The 17981-nt window shown below is 31.1% G+C and overlaps 1 protein-coding gene and 1 pseudogene across 2 annotated transcripts; both read left to right on the top strand.

Annotated features, from left to right (window-relative positions):
* The first annotated feature begins 3748 nt into the window (after nt 1–3748).
* Nucleotides 3749–9722, top strand: LOC111284281 (beta-glucosidase 11-like). The gene is made up of 13 exons (XM_089762015.1): nt 3749–4042; nt 4149–4212; nt 4733–4788; nt 5794–5869; nt 5974–6045; nt 6209–6296; nt 6387–6639; nt 6860–6978; nt 7149–7369; nt 7638–7666; nt 7743–7830; nt 8741–8831; nt 9324–9722. The coding sequence occupies exons 1-13, from the start codon at nt 3902–3904 to the stop codon at nt 9553–9555; spliced, it is 1530 nt and encodes a 509-aa protein (XP_089618141.1). The 5' UTR covers nt 3749–3901; the 3' UTR covers nt 9556–9722.
* A 3928-nt stretch (nt 9723–13650) lies between these two features.
* LOC149518393 (beta-glucosidase 11-like) lies at nt 13651–17244 on the top strand (annotated as a pseudogene). Its single transcript, XR_016342772.1, has 9 exons — nt 13651–14167; nt 14253–14331; nt 14884–14939; nt 15351–15426; nt 15514–15585; nt 15754–15841; nt 15935–16190; nt 16471–16570; nt 16765–17244. The product of XR_016342772.1 is annotated as a beta-glucosidase 11-like (transcript).
* Nucleotides 17245–17981: the final 737 nt, after the last annotated feature.

Raw genomic sequence — 17981 nt, 5'->3', positions numbered from 1 at the left:
CCAACGAGATGCATCGATGTGTGACAAAATAGGTTGTCATTCATTCAACTAAGGGTCATGATCAACAAGGGTGCATCAAAATCGTAACATTATGTGATCATAGGTGAAGCAATGTAATGGCACCAACGAGAAATGGATTGCGTATGTATTAGATCAAATGTGGAAACAACACATGAGGTGCAGTGGAGCTAGGATGACCACTCTACATCGACAATGAATGAGTACTGTGGCCAATGCCTCATATGACGGGATCTCGACTTAATCCTTAACGGCATAAGTGAGAAACCTATGAGAAATGTCATTTGTGTGCAGCAAGAGAGTTGGGCAAGCAGATATGGGTGCTAATAATGGTGATATGATGGGAGTTGAGTTTCTCCCTATTGAGTTTGGGAATGTTATGTGTGATTTTATAGGGTTTGAGCTAGTAAGAGCTCACAAGTATACAGTTTGAAGGATCGATATGAAGTTCTCCATGAGAAAATAAACTCGCGAAAAGTTGACATTGACTATAAGTAGTCTTGGTATCGTACAGATATGTGATTTCAATCTAAATAATGAGCGGCCTGTGACACTTCCATTACTATTGCTTTCCTATTCTTACTGTCATAACATATATATCTGTAAACTCATCACTAGATATAGACTTTAGATTTTTTTTGTTTAGGTGTGATTGATCACCTGATAAAATTTATCTTATTTAAAAAAGTGTCTTAAGATTAATTTAGATATTTTTAAATAGTAGATTCTAATCCATGAAACCAAAATTTATGTTCAAGTATACGATTACACATGAGAAAGGTTATAGCACCCTTACAATGCTCATCTAAGGGATAATACAAATTTGATTTCAAATTATCCAAGCTTTAACCATATTTATGATTTATCAAAATATTTAATATTAAAAATTGATTCTAAAATTACTCTACTAGTTTGATAACAATTTAAAATAATCATTTCACCTTATGAGTATTTAAAAAGACTAATATCCTACTCTGAATAGATTTTGTAGTCGAATTCATTGATATATTTTATTTAAGAAAATAACTAGTAAAATCTTCTAATAATTTGATAAGATTTACTTTAATGCAGATTTTTTAATAGTTCGGTGAGATAAATTTATTTTTAGAAATTGAATTAAATTTTTTATTAGTTTGGTAAGATTTGAATGCACATTTTTCAATAGTTTAATAAGATCAAAACAAAATATTTTATAAATTTTTTTTGTAAAAAATTAATAGATGAAATCCTTTAATAGTTTGGTAAAATGCATAAAAAATCAAATTCATAAAAAATCTTTCCATAGTTTGGTATGAATTATAAATTTAATTTAAAAAAATTTTTTGGTCATTTTTTAATAGTAAAATGGACAAAATAAAGGCAAAAAAAATAGAAAATTGTTTAATTTAAGATACTAAGTCAAATAATAATAATAATAATAATAATAATAAAAACAAAAAATAAAGTGAAAAAGGAAAAAAATTACCTGTGAAACGGGTCAAGTTTAACATGTAGGTTGTGCGCGCCGATCTAACGCGGGTTGAACTGGTTAAACCATTACCAAAACGACGTCATACCAGGTCCGCATAAATTCCAAGAAAATTTTGTTTCCTTCAGAACCAACCTATCCCTCTTTCTCTCTAAAACCCCTTTTCTCTGTCTGTCTCTCTCTAAATTCTCCAAATATGATAATTGGAAACTAGATTTAGCCCCCAATTTCTGAAAAACTTGCTGGACTTTGGTCGAAAACCCCAAGTATGACCGGAAACTTCAATAACAAAATTTAGATGTTCTTCCTAAAACTCAAAATTTTTAGATTTCCATAAATCAAAATTTTCAAAGGAAACCAACAATCGTGTAGAATCCAACACAATCCCAAGAACCAATTTTCACACAAACAAAACTCAGATCTGTAAAAGCATCCCAATAAAGAAAAATAAAAATTTCCTTTACGCCTAAAATTTTTCTCCCTCTCCCTTTTTCTGTGTGATTTAGGGTTTTATTTATAAGGTTCATTTTCATAAAAATTTTAGAGATTTCATTCAATTAAATCCCACTAATTGATTTAGGATTTTATTAAAATTGATTCCAGTCATTGTGCCATTCCTGATTTGGATTTAAACCATGCCCTAATCTATCGAGACTCTTACCATTTTCTTAAAAAAAGATTCAATCACATCTTTTAATTTAATTTTCTATTTTACAGATTTGATTTTTTAATTGAATCCCATAAAACCTTCAGATTTTTTCTTTCTTTTTTAGTTAATTTTTGTAAAATAAATAAAACGGAAAAAAAATAAAACAATCAGTGGGCCATAGCCCATACCAAAACAAAAGTAAAAATCAAACAGTCAGTGAGCCATAACCCACACCAAAATTGCTACAATCGGGCCTAAAACCCAAACAACATAAAACCTTTCATTGGTTTTGAAATTAGAGTAGGCTTATCCGAAGTCCAAAAAGCTCAATAGGCATCACAAAAACCCGCTGACCTTGACAATCGAAATCGAGAAATCTAACACGAGCCCGAACGAAATGGGTGTCTACACTTACCTACGGATCCCGGGAACAGGCCATCCAGGATTGATGTTCCAGTCTCGTTAGAACATATTCATGCAGCAAGGGATACACCGAGGACACCCCAACAGTCACAAGGAAAGCTGGATCGTCATGGGATTTAGCCTGTTAATAGCCCTCATAAAGCAAGATTTCCAACAACAAATTCACTTTGAAATATTGTTTTTCTCAGGCAAATTCCCTTATGGTAAGCAGGAATTCTCCCGAACTATCAGTCCGGGCTGATATACAAGAAGGAAACAAATGGAAGCGATATACCACACCTAGTTGCAGGAGTGTTGTTGAACATGTGAATAATTGTTGCAACATCAAAATCCATATGTACATGATTAACCATCAGTTTTTGTTGTATCAGTCTTAAGAAAAAGTTTTGGTCCCTAGGATTGCTGGCTTAGATGTGTTCATAGGCTAGATTGGGATGGTATTTGGAAACTTTTGTCTACGACTGACTTAAATTTGTTTTTGGATAAGTAATAAAATTGATTTTGATAAAATTAAAAAAAATTATTATAATTATAATTAAAAAATTTTTTAAAGTTATGATTGAAAAAAAATTTAATAAAAAATTTATGATAAATAAATATAAATAATATTTATAACTAAATTTAATTGATAATATGATAAATTCAATAGTTATATAAAAAATACGATGGAATCGAAATAAAAACTTAGGTCACTCTGTTGGGATTAGTAGGCTCGGTTTTTTTTAAAAAACTAAAATATCAATATTTTAAAATTAAAATTAAATAAAAATATTTTTATTTATTAAATAATATTTTAAGTCGGATAAAAACAATTTTATCCAACTCCGAACAAATAACTCAGCCTGAACAAGTTTATCTGGGAGTCTTTATACTTATCCCCACCACACAAATCACAAGTTGCAGCCTGTAGAAAGTAGATAGAAGATGATAAAGAATATCATATAAAGATTGACTGTTACTACATGATGTTAAAAAGTATAGTTAATCCCATCGTTTTTAGTCCATCAGTGTATGATTGGACATCAATGGGCTGGGACAAACTAGCCAGACGAATTCTAATGTAAATGTGGGCATATTTATATTGCCAAGCCCAAGATGACGAAATCTAAACGAAGAAAACGATAAAATAAAATGCCTACGAAATAATCACAAGATTCTTGGAGTGGCGTTGTGGACCCCTGTGAAGTGTTGGAGGATGTCAACTCGGAAGCAATTCTGTTCCTACATGATATGATGGATGAGGGGAATTGAGGATATTGGACATGTGGAACAAAGTCCCAAGTCCTGACCATTCATTTCCAGCACTGAGGGACAATCTGTTGCACTCTTGAGTTAATAACAAAATGGAAGCTGCAAAATTAGTTCTGGGTTTAAACTTCTTCCTCATTTTTCAGTTAAATTTAGTAGTATTTGCTGCTGATGGATATAGCAGAAATGACTTCCCACTGGGCTTTGTTTTCGGTGCATCAACTTCAGCTTATCAGGTCTGTCTGGTCTGGTTAAATCAGATTGCCATATATCTGATATGGAAATATTGTAGTTCTATTATTAATGATGTTGAATTTGTGCTTGCAAATAACAAAAAAAAAGTATGAAGGTGCGGCTAATGAAGATGGGAGGACTCCCAGTATCTGGGATACTTTTGCTCATGCTGGTACTATTTTTTCTCTAAAATTCCCTCACTTTGCCTTTTCTGTGTTTTATTTCCTTTTTGTGGTACTAGTTGGTGGCTGTTTTGGGGCAAATCTCGGTATATCAAATGGGTCCATGTATGGACAGAGGCAGATTTCCTATATGTCAGGGGAACTTTTGTCCTTTCTTTTTACGCTGGCGATCTGTTCGAAACAGTGAGGTGTTGGAATATCTCGGAAATCATTTAACGCTCCATAAAACTAGTAGAAATTACAATAGAGAATTGCTTGCATATAGTATTTATTTATGTATGAGTACTCCATGACCAAGGCTAGGAGCTTTGATGGGTAGAGAGGAAGGGAGAGAGATAGACCCTTTTTTTTTTTGCTTCATGACCTTTGCAAGAGATGATCTGCTTTTTTCCATGGATTGAGGCCTTCAGAAGGATAAACAAAATGGATCCTTGTACGAATTTATAAAGCGATAAGCTTGAGATATTATATGCTGATATGAGATCTGATATAGCTGATTAATTGCCTCAGGGTATATGAATGAAACCAATGGAGAAATAGCATGTGATGGGTATCACAAGTACAAGGTATACATGTGGTTCTCCTTTCCCTATAATAAAGCATTGATTTTAAGGTTCTTTAATTCTTCTATTATCACACTGGAAAACCTTCTCTTTCTTTCTTCCTCCTTTTGAATTGCTTGTGGAATTTGTTAAGTCACTAGAATGTTATACAAAGCAAGTTCCACTATCCAGGAACAACAACTCCAATGTGAGAACAGAACGGAGACCAAGTTAAACATAGCAGTAAGCATATATCCGAACTCCAATAAATAGTAAACAAGAAAGCTGACTATTGACAACATAACTTGTTTAGAAACATTTGAAAACAATTTTCAAGCAAATCTTTTCTTTTCACATATGAGTTTTTACTTTAAACACCAAGTCTGATAGCATTTTGCACCTATAAAAGTGCGTGCTGCATGTAAGCAGCAGTCTTACATGCATGGATATTCAGAATATATTCTCAACTATATGTCTTTGAGAAACTGCATAGCTTCAATAGATAATTATTTCTTGTTTCTCTAAGCATCAAGAAGATCACTTAGAATGCTTATCATCACTAAGCAATCAATCAAGAGCTTCCAGCTTCCAACCAAAAAGGAGAGAAATGGTTGAAAATCCTATTAACATTATAAGTAATACACGGCCCTTTTAAGTTCATAATGATTTATGTTTAATACATCCTCAGAAGTTAACATAACAGTTCTTGATTTCTTAAAGTGGAAACACAAAATCTTCTTTTTTACCAGAAAATGTGGCACTTGCCGCTAGAATTCTGATGCAAATTTTAGGCAACCTCTCTGAATTTTTATATTTCTTCATCCTCAAGCATTATATGAAGAATTTCTGGGTCAAAAATGTTTTCCTTCTACGGTATCATATTGCATTTTTTTATCAAATAACACTGAAAAAATTATATATATCTACCATATCGAGTAAAGTTCCTTATATCTAGAATCTATTATAGTTGATCATAATACATCATTCACAAGAAAATGATGAATGATATGGTTTACAAGTCTCTTGCAGGAAGATGTTCAACTCATGGTAGATACAGGCTTGGATGCCTACAGATTTTCCATTTCATGGTCAAGACTCATCCCAAGTAGGACACATCATCTGTGCTCATTTTTTAACCAGCACGAAAGATGCAATTCGATTCTGGTTCTTTTGCGCAATTGAAATGCTGATTTTTCATTTTTCCTTCAGATGGAAGAGGACCTGTCAATTTGAAGGGCTTGCAATATTACAACAATCTCATTAATGAACTAATCAGAAATGGTTAGAGCCTATGTTTCACCATAAATGAGGCTAATACTAATATATTTATCCTGTGGGAGTAGTCTTCCTCGATTAGATGGAAAAAGTATTTTAGAATGTCTACTGTTAAACAAATAATGAATTGCCTTTCTTCTGTTGATATGTCTTGCTTCTTGGCAACCAGGAATCCAACCACATGTTACATTACATCATGCTGATCTTCCACAGGCACTTGAAGATGAGTATGGAGGATGGGTTGATCGGAAAATTGTGTAAAGTTTCCCTCCTTAAGTTGTAACAAATGAATTTTTTCCATAATACCTCTTGCTTTAATTAGGAAAAGTTTTAATGTATTTATACAGGAGAGATTTTACAGCTTATGCAGATGTATGCTTCAGAGAGTTTGGTGATAGGGTTCTACATTGGACTACTCTAAATGAGGCCAATGTGTTTGTTTTAGGAGGCTATGACCTCGGATTTCTGCCACCTCAACGATGCTCTGCCTCTCTTCCATTTAATTGTTCAAAAGGCAACTCATCAACCGAACCATATATGGCGGCTCATAATATGTTATTAGCGCATGCAGCAGTGGCAAAGCTATACAAGGAAAACTATTAGGTACACCGAAGCTTTGGTCATTGTAATAATAAATCATTTAACTCAACTGTAAGGAGCTGAAAACAAGAATCCAGCTCCTTCCTTGGCTGCTTATAATTCTTCTTGAAACTTACGTCTATTTATGATTATGCTCCAACTACGAGTTTTAACTGAGTGTGAATATTTGTGGCCAATGAGGTATCAAGTTTAAGTTGATCATTTCAAAGAAAAACTAATGCGGGACAATCAATATGGACTTATAGGGCTGAACCTCTTCAGCTATTGGTATGTTCCTTTAACAAACACAACAGAAGACATAATTGCAGCTGAGAGGGCCAATGATTTCTACATTGGTTGGTAAGACACAGCTCTACATTTAAAGTTACATAACAATTATTTGCCTTGAATCATCTTGAAAATCCTCTAGCGATTGCAGCATCAACCTCTTACATATGGTTCTGGGCATACGTCTTTGTTGTATTGTCAGTGTAGTTATTAACTAAATCTTAGTTTTTTCTATATTTTAGGTTTATGCATCCCCTGGTATACGGAGATTATCCTAGCTCTATGAAGGAGATTGCTGGTTCAAGGATGCCAGCCTTCACTAATTTTGAATCCAAGCAGATCAAAGATTCATTTGACTTTATCGGGCTGAACTTCTACCTTACAATGTCTGTTAAGGACCAGCCTAGCAGCTTACAGATCGAGCACAGAGATGTTATGGCAGATATGGGTCTAGAATTAATGCGTATGTCATCTTGCATATGAAACCAGGGTGTTTATGTGTCTTCACAAGCATATTTTGACCGCCTTGTTTTATGTGCTGTCCTCCCTTTAAAACTAATATGAATTAATTCTACTTTCAGTTACCGTGAGCTTTCAAAAAAAAAATGATGCCTTTTTATCTTTCCAAACTACTTTTATTTGCTTTACGTTAATGTAGCTTGACAAATCAACACTGCTCTTAACCACATCCCTGCTTGGAGTGTTGTGTACTTACGTTCTTGTTCTTGCAGCTTTACAATATAATGCATCAACATTTGAGGTGAGTTAAACGCCAAATTTTTAAGTGTCCAAGGGGTTAGTTTAATGCATCACTAACCTGCTATTGTTTGACTCAGTTTCCTATTGTACCTTGGGGCCTCAAAAGGTTACTAGAGTATTTCAAGGAAGCTTTTGGAAATCCTCCTATTTATATCCATGAAAATGGTCTCTCTCTCTCTCTCTCTCTCTCTCTCTCTCAGTGGAAAAAGTCATTTTATCTGCAAATGAGAGATATAATTAGATTTGTTGGATTTTCTTATTCTTCTTCTTCTTTTGGTGATAGCCGGTAGGTGCTTAAGTGTGTTATTTTTTGGACAAACTAATATGCTTGCTTGCAGCTGATGGATAGATTGTGAGTGTAAAACTCTCTATTTCAGTAGTAAAATCATATTTCAAATGAAACTATCACAATTTTTATTAATTCAGACCTAGTATGATATGAAAATGATGAAATGCAACATTTAAGGCATGCTAAATTTGTCAATGTGGAATGATCCCACAGAGAAAAGGTTTATTCAATTTTGATTAAGGCTGTACTTAGCATGTTGAAATCACAACTCATGCCACCCTTATAAGTTATATAATATATATATATATATATGTATATGTATATATATAGGTGGTTTTGATTTCCTTTGGCATGTGAATTAAGCCTTTGATTGAAGGGGAAACATAATCAATCCTCATTCTATATATGTAATCTTGCTTTGAAAATTATCATGTAGTCTTTCTAGAATTAAATGGATTTTTCAGTCATTTCACTAGCATCCCAGGTTTTGTAATTGTACCTTCATTATTCTGGGAGAGAAAGGATTATCCTATATGATATATATATATATATATGTATGTATATATATATATATATATTTATAGGATAAAGCAACTATATATGTTACTACCTCCACTTTTTAGAATGTTCTTGTCCAACGTTGAACAGAAAATTATTGATGAATCAAGAGCTATGCTTGGGGTTAGCTGCAGGGTTTATCACTGTTGATGTGAAATTGTTCAACAATGATTTGTGAATACATTTTTGTATATTGAATATTAAGGTCTAATTGATTAAACTTGTTAGGTCAAAGGATGCGACGGAATTCTTCTTTGGAAGACTGGCCAAGGATTAAGTATTTGAATGCATACATTGAAAGTGTGCTTGATGCCGTAAGGTATGTTTTCTTATTATTGGCATCAAAATATAAAGAAGCAACAAGCCAATGACTTTTTATTGTTCTTTGCCACCTTCATAATTCTCCCCACACTAAGCTGCACGATAAAACTAAATTGACAGTGATGAGGAAAGACTGGATTGAGACCAAAAAAAAAAAAAAAAGGCGTTTACAAATATTGTTGAATGTCACTTTTACTGGTAGGTGTGCTACTTCCTCTTTTGTCTAGGCTGCTCTTTGTGTTAACTTTGCAGAATCATTTGGAAAAGAAAATATGAATATTTATCAGGATCTTTCTATCCTGCTGGATATTTGGACTCAATTTGTATCCATATAAGTTGAATAATGTTTCTTTTAACATATGGATTGTTTAAAATTTAAATCTCAACACTTGTAATCTGATATCATATCTCAAGTTTTGAGAATCTTTTTATAAAAAAAAAAAACATTAATTCACTTGTTTGATGTAATTGCTTAATTTTACTTATGAAGGAACGGGTCAGATACGAGAGGATATTTCACATGGTCGTTCATGGATATGTTCGAATTGGTGGGTGGCTATGAACCAAGCTATGGCCTATATTATGTAGATTTGGATGATCCAGATTTAACAAGGTATCCTAAGCTTTCTGCCAATTGGTATTCTGAATTTTTGAATGGAAAAAGCATGGACTTGATTCAGCTGAAGGATAAATCTCTTTTGAATCCAGAATTCACACATTAATTTGTAATTTATATGTACATTCAGAAGTTCTTGGCCTGGTGTGTGTTATACATTTGCTCCACAGCTTCCAATTTCTGCCTTTTTTTTTTTTTTTTTTTTTTAAAATGTACCAAACAAAACTGAATAAGGCTACAACTTCATGCTTAATGTTGTATTCACCATTTTTAAAATTCAATTAGTAGATGAGAATAAAATATATAAAAAAAAAACCTATGAATAGTATAAATATTGTAAATGCTACCTTACGAGATTAATATCATATCTCAAATTTTGGATGAGGAGGCTGCCATTTCGTACCCTTCTCAAAATAATAGATTCCCCATTTTGTGGAGTGACAAGCAATAACTTAAAAGGAAATAACAATTAATTACTATACATAAATATACATTGCTTTGAGTTAGTTAGCGTCTTAGATTTTAGTTTTATTGTGTGGGGGAATGCACTAGAATGCTACTCCTATTTAGTGTGGGGAATTTTTTTAATTTTATAAAAATAATTTTAAAATTTTTATTTTTTGGTAAAAAAAGAGTTTGAAAATCTTATATTTAAGAGTCTTTTTTATATAGTTGTTTGTGTTTATTAATTGTAATTAATTTTTTTTATTAATTGTAATTATATTTTTTTTCTTTTGAAATTTATTAAAAAACTCTCAATTCTAATATCTTTAGGTCTTTAATTTTAATTTTTTGTTTTTAGGAGACTTTTTTAAAAAATATTTAAATTCTAAATTTGGTAATTTTTTAAATAATTTTTTTGTTATTTTTGTGGGTTTTTTAGTTGAATTTTTATTTAGTTATTTTTTCGATTGATTATAGCTTTAGTTGCATTTTTTTTATGTCTTAATATATGATTAAGATTTAATATGTTGGTTAGTTTTAGGATTTTTAAGATTGATTTTTTTGAGTTGAATATATTTTTAGAGATTTTTTTATTATATAAATGTTTGGTTTTGCAAAAAATTTGAAAGATTTTGTAATTTTCAACAATACTTTCTCCTCCCTCTATTCACCGCCTTTTTTATTTTTTATTTTTATTATAATTATAATTATAATTAAACAAATAAAAAAAATATGTTTTGAAAAACCCCTTTTCTTTTTTTAAATATTTGCTTGGCACAATGTCAACATACTAACTCTTAAAGATTTTTGAAATATGAAAAAAAAAAAAAAAATGACGCGTGACAATCAAAGGATTTACTTTGCTGGCCACATGGGTTGTTATATGTCACAATACTATTCCTTAAAAGAGAGGTTTTAAGCAAATAATTTTTTAAAAACACGTTTTTAAAAAATTAAAATAATAAATTATAACAAAAGTCACATGTCAACATATTAACCTTTAAAAGAATTTTTGAAAAAAGGTTTTTAAAAAAATTTTAAAAAGACGTGGTAGGCAAAGAATTTATCATTTGCCTTGCCATATGTCACCTAAGTATTCCTAAGAAATAATTTTAATCTATAGTTATAGATTATAAATATGCAATTTTTTTTCTTTTTCAAAAATATTTTTGGAGTAATGTCGAATTTGACCTCTAAATTATTATATTTTTTTAATATGATATCTAAACAAAAAAAATTTTAATTAGATACTTAAATTACGTTTTTATATATTAATTTGCTTCAACTGTTAATATTATTAATTCTAAACATTGATGTCGTATAAGCATCTAATAAAATGTTGATACATATCAAAAAATTCAATTAGTGTTATATTATCAATATCACATCAACATTAGAAGAAAAATTCAAAAAAATCTACAAAAAATCTAAATATTTTGAAAATTTTGTAAAAATTTTTAAAAATCTTAAAAATTTCTAAGAAATTAAAAAAATTCTAAATTTTTTTTAAAAGTTCTAAAAAATTCTATAAAAAAATTCTAAAAATTCTAAAATATTTGCGAAAAATTTTAAAAGATTCTAAAAATATTTTAAATTTTTGAATAAAAATTCTAAAATTCTAAAAAATTTTAAAATTTTTATAAATATTCTAAAAAAAATGAAAACTTATAAAATCTAAATATTTTTTTATTTCACTTCTTCCTCCTATTTCATAAAAAAAAAATCATTCTTCTCTTCTCTTGTAAACATCTCATTTCATTTGGAGTTTTAAAACTTTTTTAAATTTTCGTGTCTAAAATTTCTTTATCCATTAATCAAGATTTTGGGCTTGTCTAATTGAACTTAATTTTAGATTTGGGTTTTAAACCCAAAAAAGTGTTGATTTTTTTTTTCATTTATCTATTTTATTAGTTTGTAGTGTGTTTTTACAAAAAAAAAAAAAAATGAAAAGCAAAATTTTGTGGAGAAGAACCAAATGCAACATGATTGAAATTTTTTCGAAAAAAATAAAAGTTATTTTGCATTATAGTTCTTATGAAGAATAAATTTTTTGGTTTGAATTGATGATCAAAATTTGAATGAAACAAGAAAGATTTTTTAACCATAACTATTTTGGAGATTTAAAGTTCTTTTTGGATTAGGATTAATTCCTGTAAAAGAACTTACCCAAGTATATAGATGGGACAATCAAGATTATATCGATAAGCAGCAAGAAAAACAAAGAAAAAAAAAAAGAAATTAGTGAGGAGAGTTTTGTGGTGAAAGTTCAATTTAAAGAGAAATTTAAGGGGAGATCATAATAAGAAAAAAAAAAAGGAAAAAACATTCTGGCATCACAGAATTTCAAAATCTTAGGTAAAATTTGGCGTTTTCTTTCGAGATTTCTTAAGCCAAAAGAGAGAAGAATTCATACAATTTGGGAAAAACCAAAAATATTAATTTTCAAACCTAGAACTTCAAACAAAGCTAAAAGTCTCAATAACTATAAAAGAAGCTACAATTCATTAAAACCCAAAAACACAACTCAATATAGAAGAAACTTAGCAAAAATAGAGGAATCAAGAGCTACCATGCTACCATAATACACATAAGAAGAAACTTAAAATCAAGTACAATAAAACAAGAAACATTCACTAGCAAACATTAAGAAAATTCATAGTTTGGGTTTCGGGTGCTGTTTGTGTTTAGGATTGTTTCTCGATTTTAGTCTTTTATGAAAAATAAGAATTTTAGGTGGTTATGGGTTGTTGGGTGAGGATCGAAGATGTTTTGGGTAGTAGGTATTGTAAGATTGTTTTTTTAAATTTGTGTTTTTGGTTAAGTTTTTTCGTAAATTTAATTTAGTGAAAAAAAGAAGAAAAAGGAAGAAAGCCAAGGTTGGTGATCAACAGGGAAGTAGGTGGTGGCTTTTCTTGAATCTAGGTTTGTTTGTAGAGAAAAGGTAGAAAGAATTAAAGCTAGAAAGAGAAAAGAATGAGAAAAATAAAATGAAAATTTTTATTTTTGGTATTTAAAAAAACTTAAAACGGTGTCATTTTGGAAAATTTTTTTGCAAAACTCGCATGTAATTTATGCAACCCGCAAGCTTACCCAATGTGTTATGCGACTTGGATGTTTTTAAGTTTTTTTTTTTATTATTTTGAAATTTTTTTGAATATTTTAACATTTTTATAACTTTTAAAATTATTTTAAAAATTTTATTTTATTTTTTAATTTTAAAAATTTTTTTGAATACTTTTTTAGAAAATTTTTAGAAATTTTAGATTTTTTTTGAAATTTTCTTTTAATGCTAATGTGACAATGATGATGTAATGTTGATTATGTTTTTTTTTTTTTAATTTTACATTTATTAATATTTTATTAGATATTTATGTCATATTAATATTTAAGAATAATGATATTAACAGTTGAGGTAAATTAATATAAGAAAATATAATTTAAGTATCTGATTAAAAATTTTTTAATTTAAATATTACATTAAAAAATACAATAATTTAAGGGTTAAATGAGATATTATCCCATTATTGATCATTCAATCCAAGCATTGAATAGCAAATGCTAATTATTTTTCTTATTATAATTAATTTTTATTAAAATATAAAATATTTTATTTATTTTAAGTTTATGCATTATAAGAGTCATTTTTTTTCTAAAATCCCCAATATAAGTCATTATAACATATTTTTTCTTCAAAATTTCATTTAAACTTATTAAAAAAAAAAAAAAAAAAAACAAACAAAAGAAATTGTCTTGCTATGGTAACAAGAGAAGTGAGAAGTGAAAGGAAGAGACGCCTGGCTGCCTGGGATATAGTTTTTTTGGTTCTTGGCATGTCTTGCATTCTCAAAATCAGACGACAGGAATCCAAAGGACAAAAAAGGGGACAAAATCAGTTGTTGTCATGGAGTACTTAAAATAGTGGAGGACAGATGGACATTGGCCAATCAAGCGCAAGCTCTTTTTACATGTCTTTCCAAGACCAAGAGATGGATGGATATAATCTGGGAATCTGGAGGAATCTTGAACGTCGAACAAACAAGTACACTGATCGATCCTTTCTCCAAAACCAAGAAAACAAGTGGAAAACATAGCATTTGTTTCAGTAACTTCAATCTGCAATTTGAGTTAATAATAATGGAATTAGCAGCAAAATTGGTTTTGGGTTTAAACTCGTTGATGTTTCAGTTAAATTTAGTAGTGTTGGCTGCCGATGTATACAGCAGAAATGAGTTCGCACCAGGCTTTGTTTTTGGTGCATCAACTTCAGCTTACAGGTTTGTCTAGTCTACTTAAATTCTGTTTTCCTTTAAGTTTGGGCTTTGGGTATTGACTAATTACTGTTGAATTGTGTGGTTGCAGATGATAAATGAAAAGTATGAAGGTGCAGCTAATGAAGATGGGAGGACAACCAGTATATGGGATACTTTTACACATGCTGGTATATGATTTTCTCTGATTCCTTCACATTGCTTTTTATTTCGTTTCATTTTCTTGCATATATATATATATATATATATATATATGTATGTATGTATGTATGGGTCCTATGGGAACCAAAAGTTGTCATTCCATGGAAGAATTTCCCAATTCCAATAGAAGCAGATAGACCAAGCACAAGCAGGCTTCTGAGTTCTGCCTTCCTTTAAACTTCTTCCTTTTTCACCCTGGGGGACCTTTGGAAACTATGCATATATTTATCAGTACTCCATAGCCAAGGCTATATGAGCCTTTCTGTGTTTAGAGAAGGAAAAAGAGAGGTACTCATTTTTTTCACTATTTGCCTCATGATCTTTGCAAGAGATGACCTGCCAGCTCATTATTCTAAATTTCTACTGCACTTTTGAAAGACCAAATAGTTATTGACGTTCAAGCTCATTGGATTAAAACCTTTAGAAGGATGGATCCTTTTTCTCAATCATCAGTATATAAAGTGCTAAATTTGAGATGACATATGAGATAGTTGATGAGTTACCTAATTCAAAACTTTCAGGGAATATGAAAGGAGCCAATGGAGACATAGCATGTGATGGGTATTACAAGTACAAGGTGCACTTCTTTTCTCTATATAATGAAGGCATGGATTTAAGTTTATAGTTCTGCTATTGCCACGCTACAAGCCTTCCTCTTTCTTTTCAGGAAAAATATGGCACTTGCCATTAGACTGTCTGATGCAAATTTTAATGAACTCTCTCAGTTAATCAGTTTTGATATTTCTTCTTCCTCAAGCATTATTAGAAATCCAAAGTCAAAATATTTAACCTGTATTGTATTGTATTGCATTTGTTTTTTTATCAGATATATACGAAAATTGTAAGAAAAAAGATATATAACCAAAAACTGAGTACCTACCATATCATTAATCAAGTAAAGTCCATATATCTGAAATCAGTTATAATTGATTATAACACAGCATTCGCAACAAAATGATGAATGATGGGGTTTATGAGTCTCTTGCAGGATGACATTCAACTCATGGTGGATACAGGCCTAGATGCCGACAGATTTTCCATTTCATGGTCAAGACTCATCCCAAGTAGGAGACATATTTTGTGCTCATTTAAACCAAAATGAAGGATGCAATTTCTGGTTCTTTTTCTAGAATTTCCCATTTTTCCTTCAGGTGGAAGAGGACTTGTCAATGTGGAGTGATTGCTATATTACAACAATCTCATTAATGAACTAATTAGAAATGGTTAGAGCCAATGTTTCATTATAAATGAGGCTAATACCAATATAATTGTATATTATTGGGATTAGTAGTCCTTAATTGCATGGAAATGTACTTTTAGAATTAATGTTTATTCTTAAACAGATAATTACATTTCTTCTTTTGATATGCCTTGATATCTTGGCCAACCAGGAATCCAACCACATATTACATTACATCACTTTGATCTCCCACAGGCACTCGATGATGAGTATGGAGGATGGATCAATAAAAAAATTGTGTATAGTTTCCAACCTTAATTGGAATCATGATTTTTTGTTTACATAAATGCATCTTGTTTAAAATGGGATAATATTGTAATGTATTTATGCAGAAGAGACTTTACAGCATATGCAGCTGTGTGCTTCAGAGAGTTTGGTGGTAGGGTTTTGCATTGGAATACTTTATATGAGGCCAATGTGTTTGTATTAGGAGGCTATGACATGGGGTTTCTGCCACCTCAAAGATGCTCTCTTCCAGTTCCATTCAATTGTTCAAAAGGCAACTCATCAACTGAACCATATATGGCAGTTCATAACATCTTATTGGTTCCTGCGGCAGTGGCAAGATTATACAAGAAAAAATACCAGGTATCACTAAATCTGTATGAAAGTCACTAATCAATTTATCAGTAAATCATCTAATTAAAATTATATAATGACCTCACTGCAAGGAGCTCAATTACAAGAATCCAGCTCCTTCTTAGACAAACAGGCTGCTTATAAATTCTCCAAATTCGGTTTGAAATCCAATGTCCATTTACTATGAATCCACCATTCAAGATTTTTTAATAATGTTGGGGTAAGAAACTTTATGGCCAATGGCACATCAAAATTTAATGTTGATCACTTCAGAGTTACAATGATGCAGGACAAGCAGCAGGGATTCATAGGGATCAACCTCTTCAGCAATTTGTTCCTTTAACAAACACAACTGCAGCTTAAAGAGCCAATGATTTTTACGTTGGTTGGTAAGCTACAGCTCTAGATAGAAAATGCCTTCATCATTATTTATCTTGAACCATTTTGAGAAAGGCCCCATAGATTTCGGTGTCAACCTCTTATATGACCTGCAAACTACACAAATATTGTACCCTACTAAAATTTGATCTTGGGAGATGCTAGGGCAGTAATTAACTTAATCTTAAGTTTTGCTATATTGCAGGTTAATGCATCCCCTGGTATATGGAGACTATCCTAGCTCGATAAAGAAGAATGCTGGGTCAAGGCTGCCAGCCTTCACCGATATTCAGTCCAAGCAGATGAAAGGTTCATTTGACTTCCTCGAGCTGAACTTTTATTACACAATATATGTTAAGGACCAGCCTAGCAGCTTAGAGATGGAATACAGAGATGTTATGGCAGATATGGAACTAGAATTAATACATTTGTCACCTCACATTACATTACAAAACCATGGTGTTTGTTCTTCACAAGCATATCTGTGCACACACTTGTCTCTCGTGCTGTCACACCCTTCAGAATATGAATTTATGCTATTTTTCTCGCTATAAGCTTAGAAGTTAGTCAATTTATCTGGCTCGTATATGCTTTTCGTTGTCATGCTTCTACGTGGTAGTCTTTGCATAATGTTTCTAAACAACCCAAATTTCAGCAACAAATGTAAACATTCGTGTTCTTCCAATGTATAGCTTGATCAATCAAGACCACTGCATGCACTGCACATCACTGCTTTCAGTCTTGTTCATGCACACTCACTTCTCAGCTGGTTCTTGCAGCGTTTCAATTCAACGCATCCACATTTGAGGTGGGGCTTTAAATCCCAAGATTTTAGTTAGTCTTACTATACACCGGGCTGGATTAATGTATCACTAACCGGCTTGTTTATGATCAGTTTCCTGTCACAACTTGGGGTCTCAAAGGGTTGCTAGAGTACTTCAAGGAAGCGTATGGAAACCCTCCCATTTACATCCATGAAAATGGTCTCTCAGTTTTTATCTCTTGATGATGAAAGTAAATTTATGTGCACTTTTACATGATTTTCTTCTTAAATTTGATGGGAGTTACTGTTACTTAAATGTGTTAATTCCTAGGAAAACTTTTATGATTACAGCTGATGGTCTTTGTTGGTGTGAAATTGAACAAAAATGATTTGTGAATACTTTTATATATATATATATATATATATATATAATATGAAGATATAATTAATTTGACTAAACTTAATTAGCATGATATATGTTGGTTTTTGTTAGATCAAAGGATGCGACGGAATTCATCTTTGGAAGACTGGGCAAGGGTGAAATCTTTGAATGCATACATTGACAGCATTCTTGATGCATAAGGTATATATGTTTCCATTATGGGAATTAATATATACACATACATGGATGTAAAGAAGCAACAAGTCAATGACATTTT

This window comes from Durio zibethinus, chromosome 6 (assembly GCF_047325235.1).
Source record: "Durio zibethinus cultivar Kanyao isolate XHJ-2024 chromosome 6, ASM4732523v1, whole genome shotgun sequence".
Lineage (NCBI taxonomy): Eukaryota > Viridiplantae > Streptophyta > Magnoliopsida > Malvales > Malvaceae > Durio > Durio zibethinus.
Note: the sequence above shows the minus strand (reverse complement) of the source record. Positions and strands in the feature narration are given on the sequence as shown.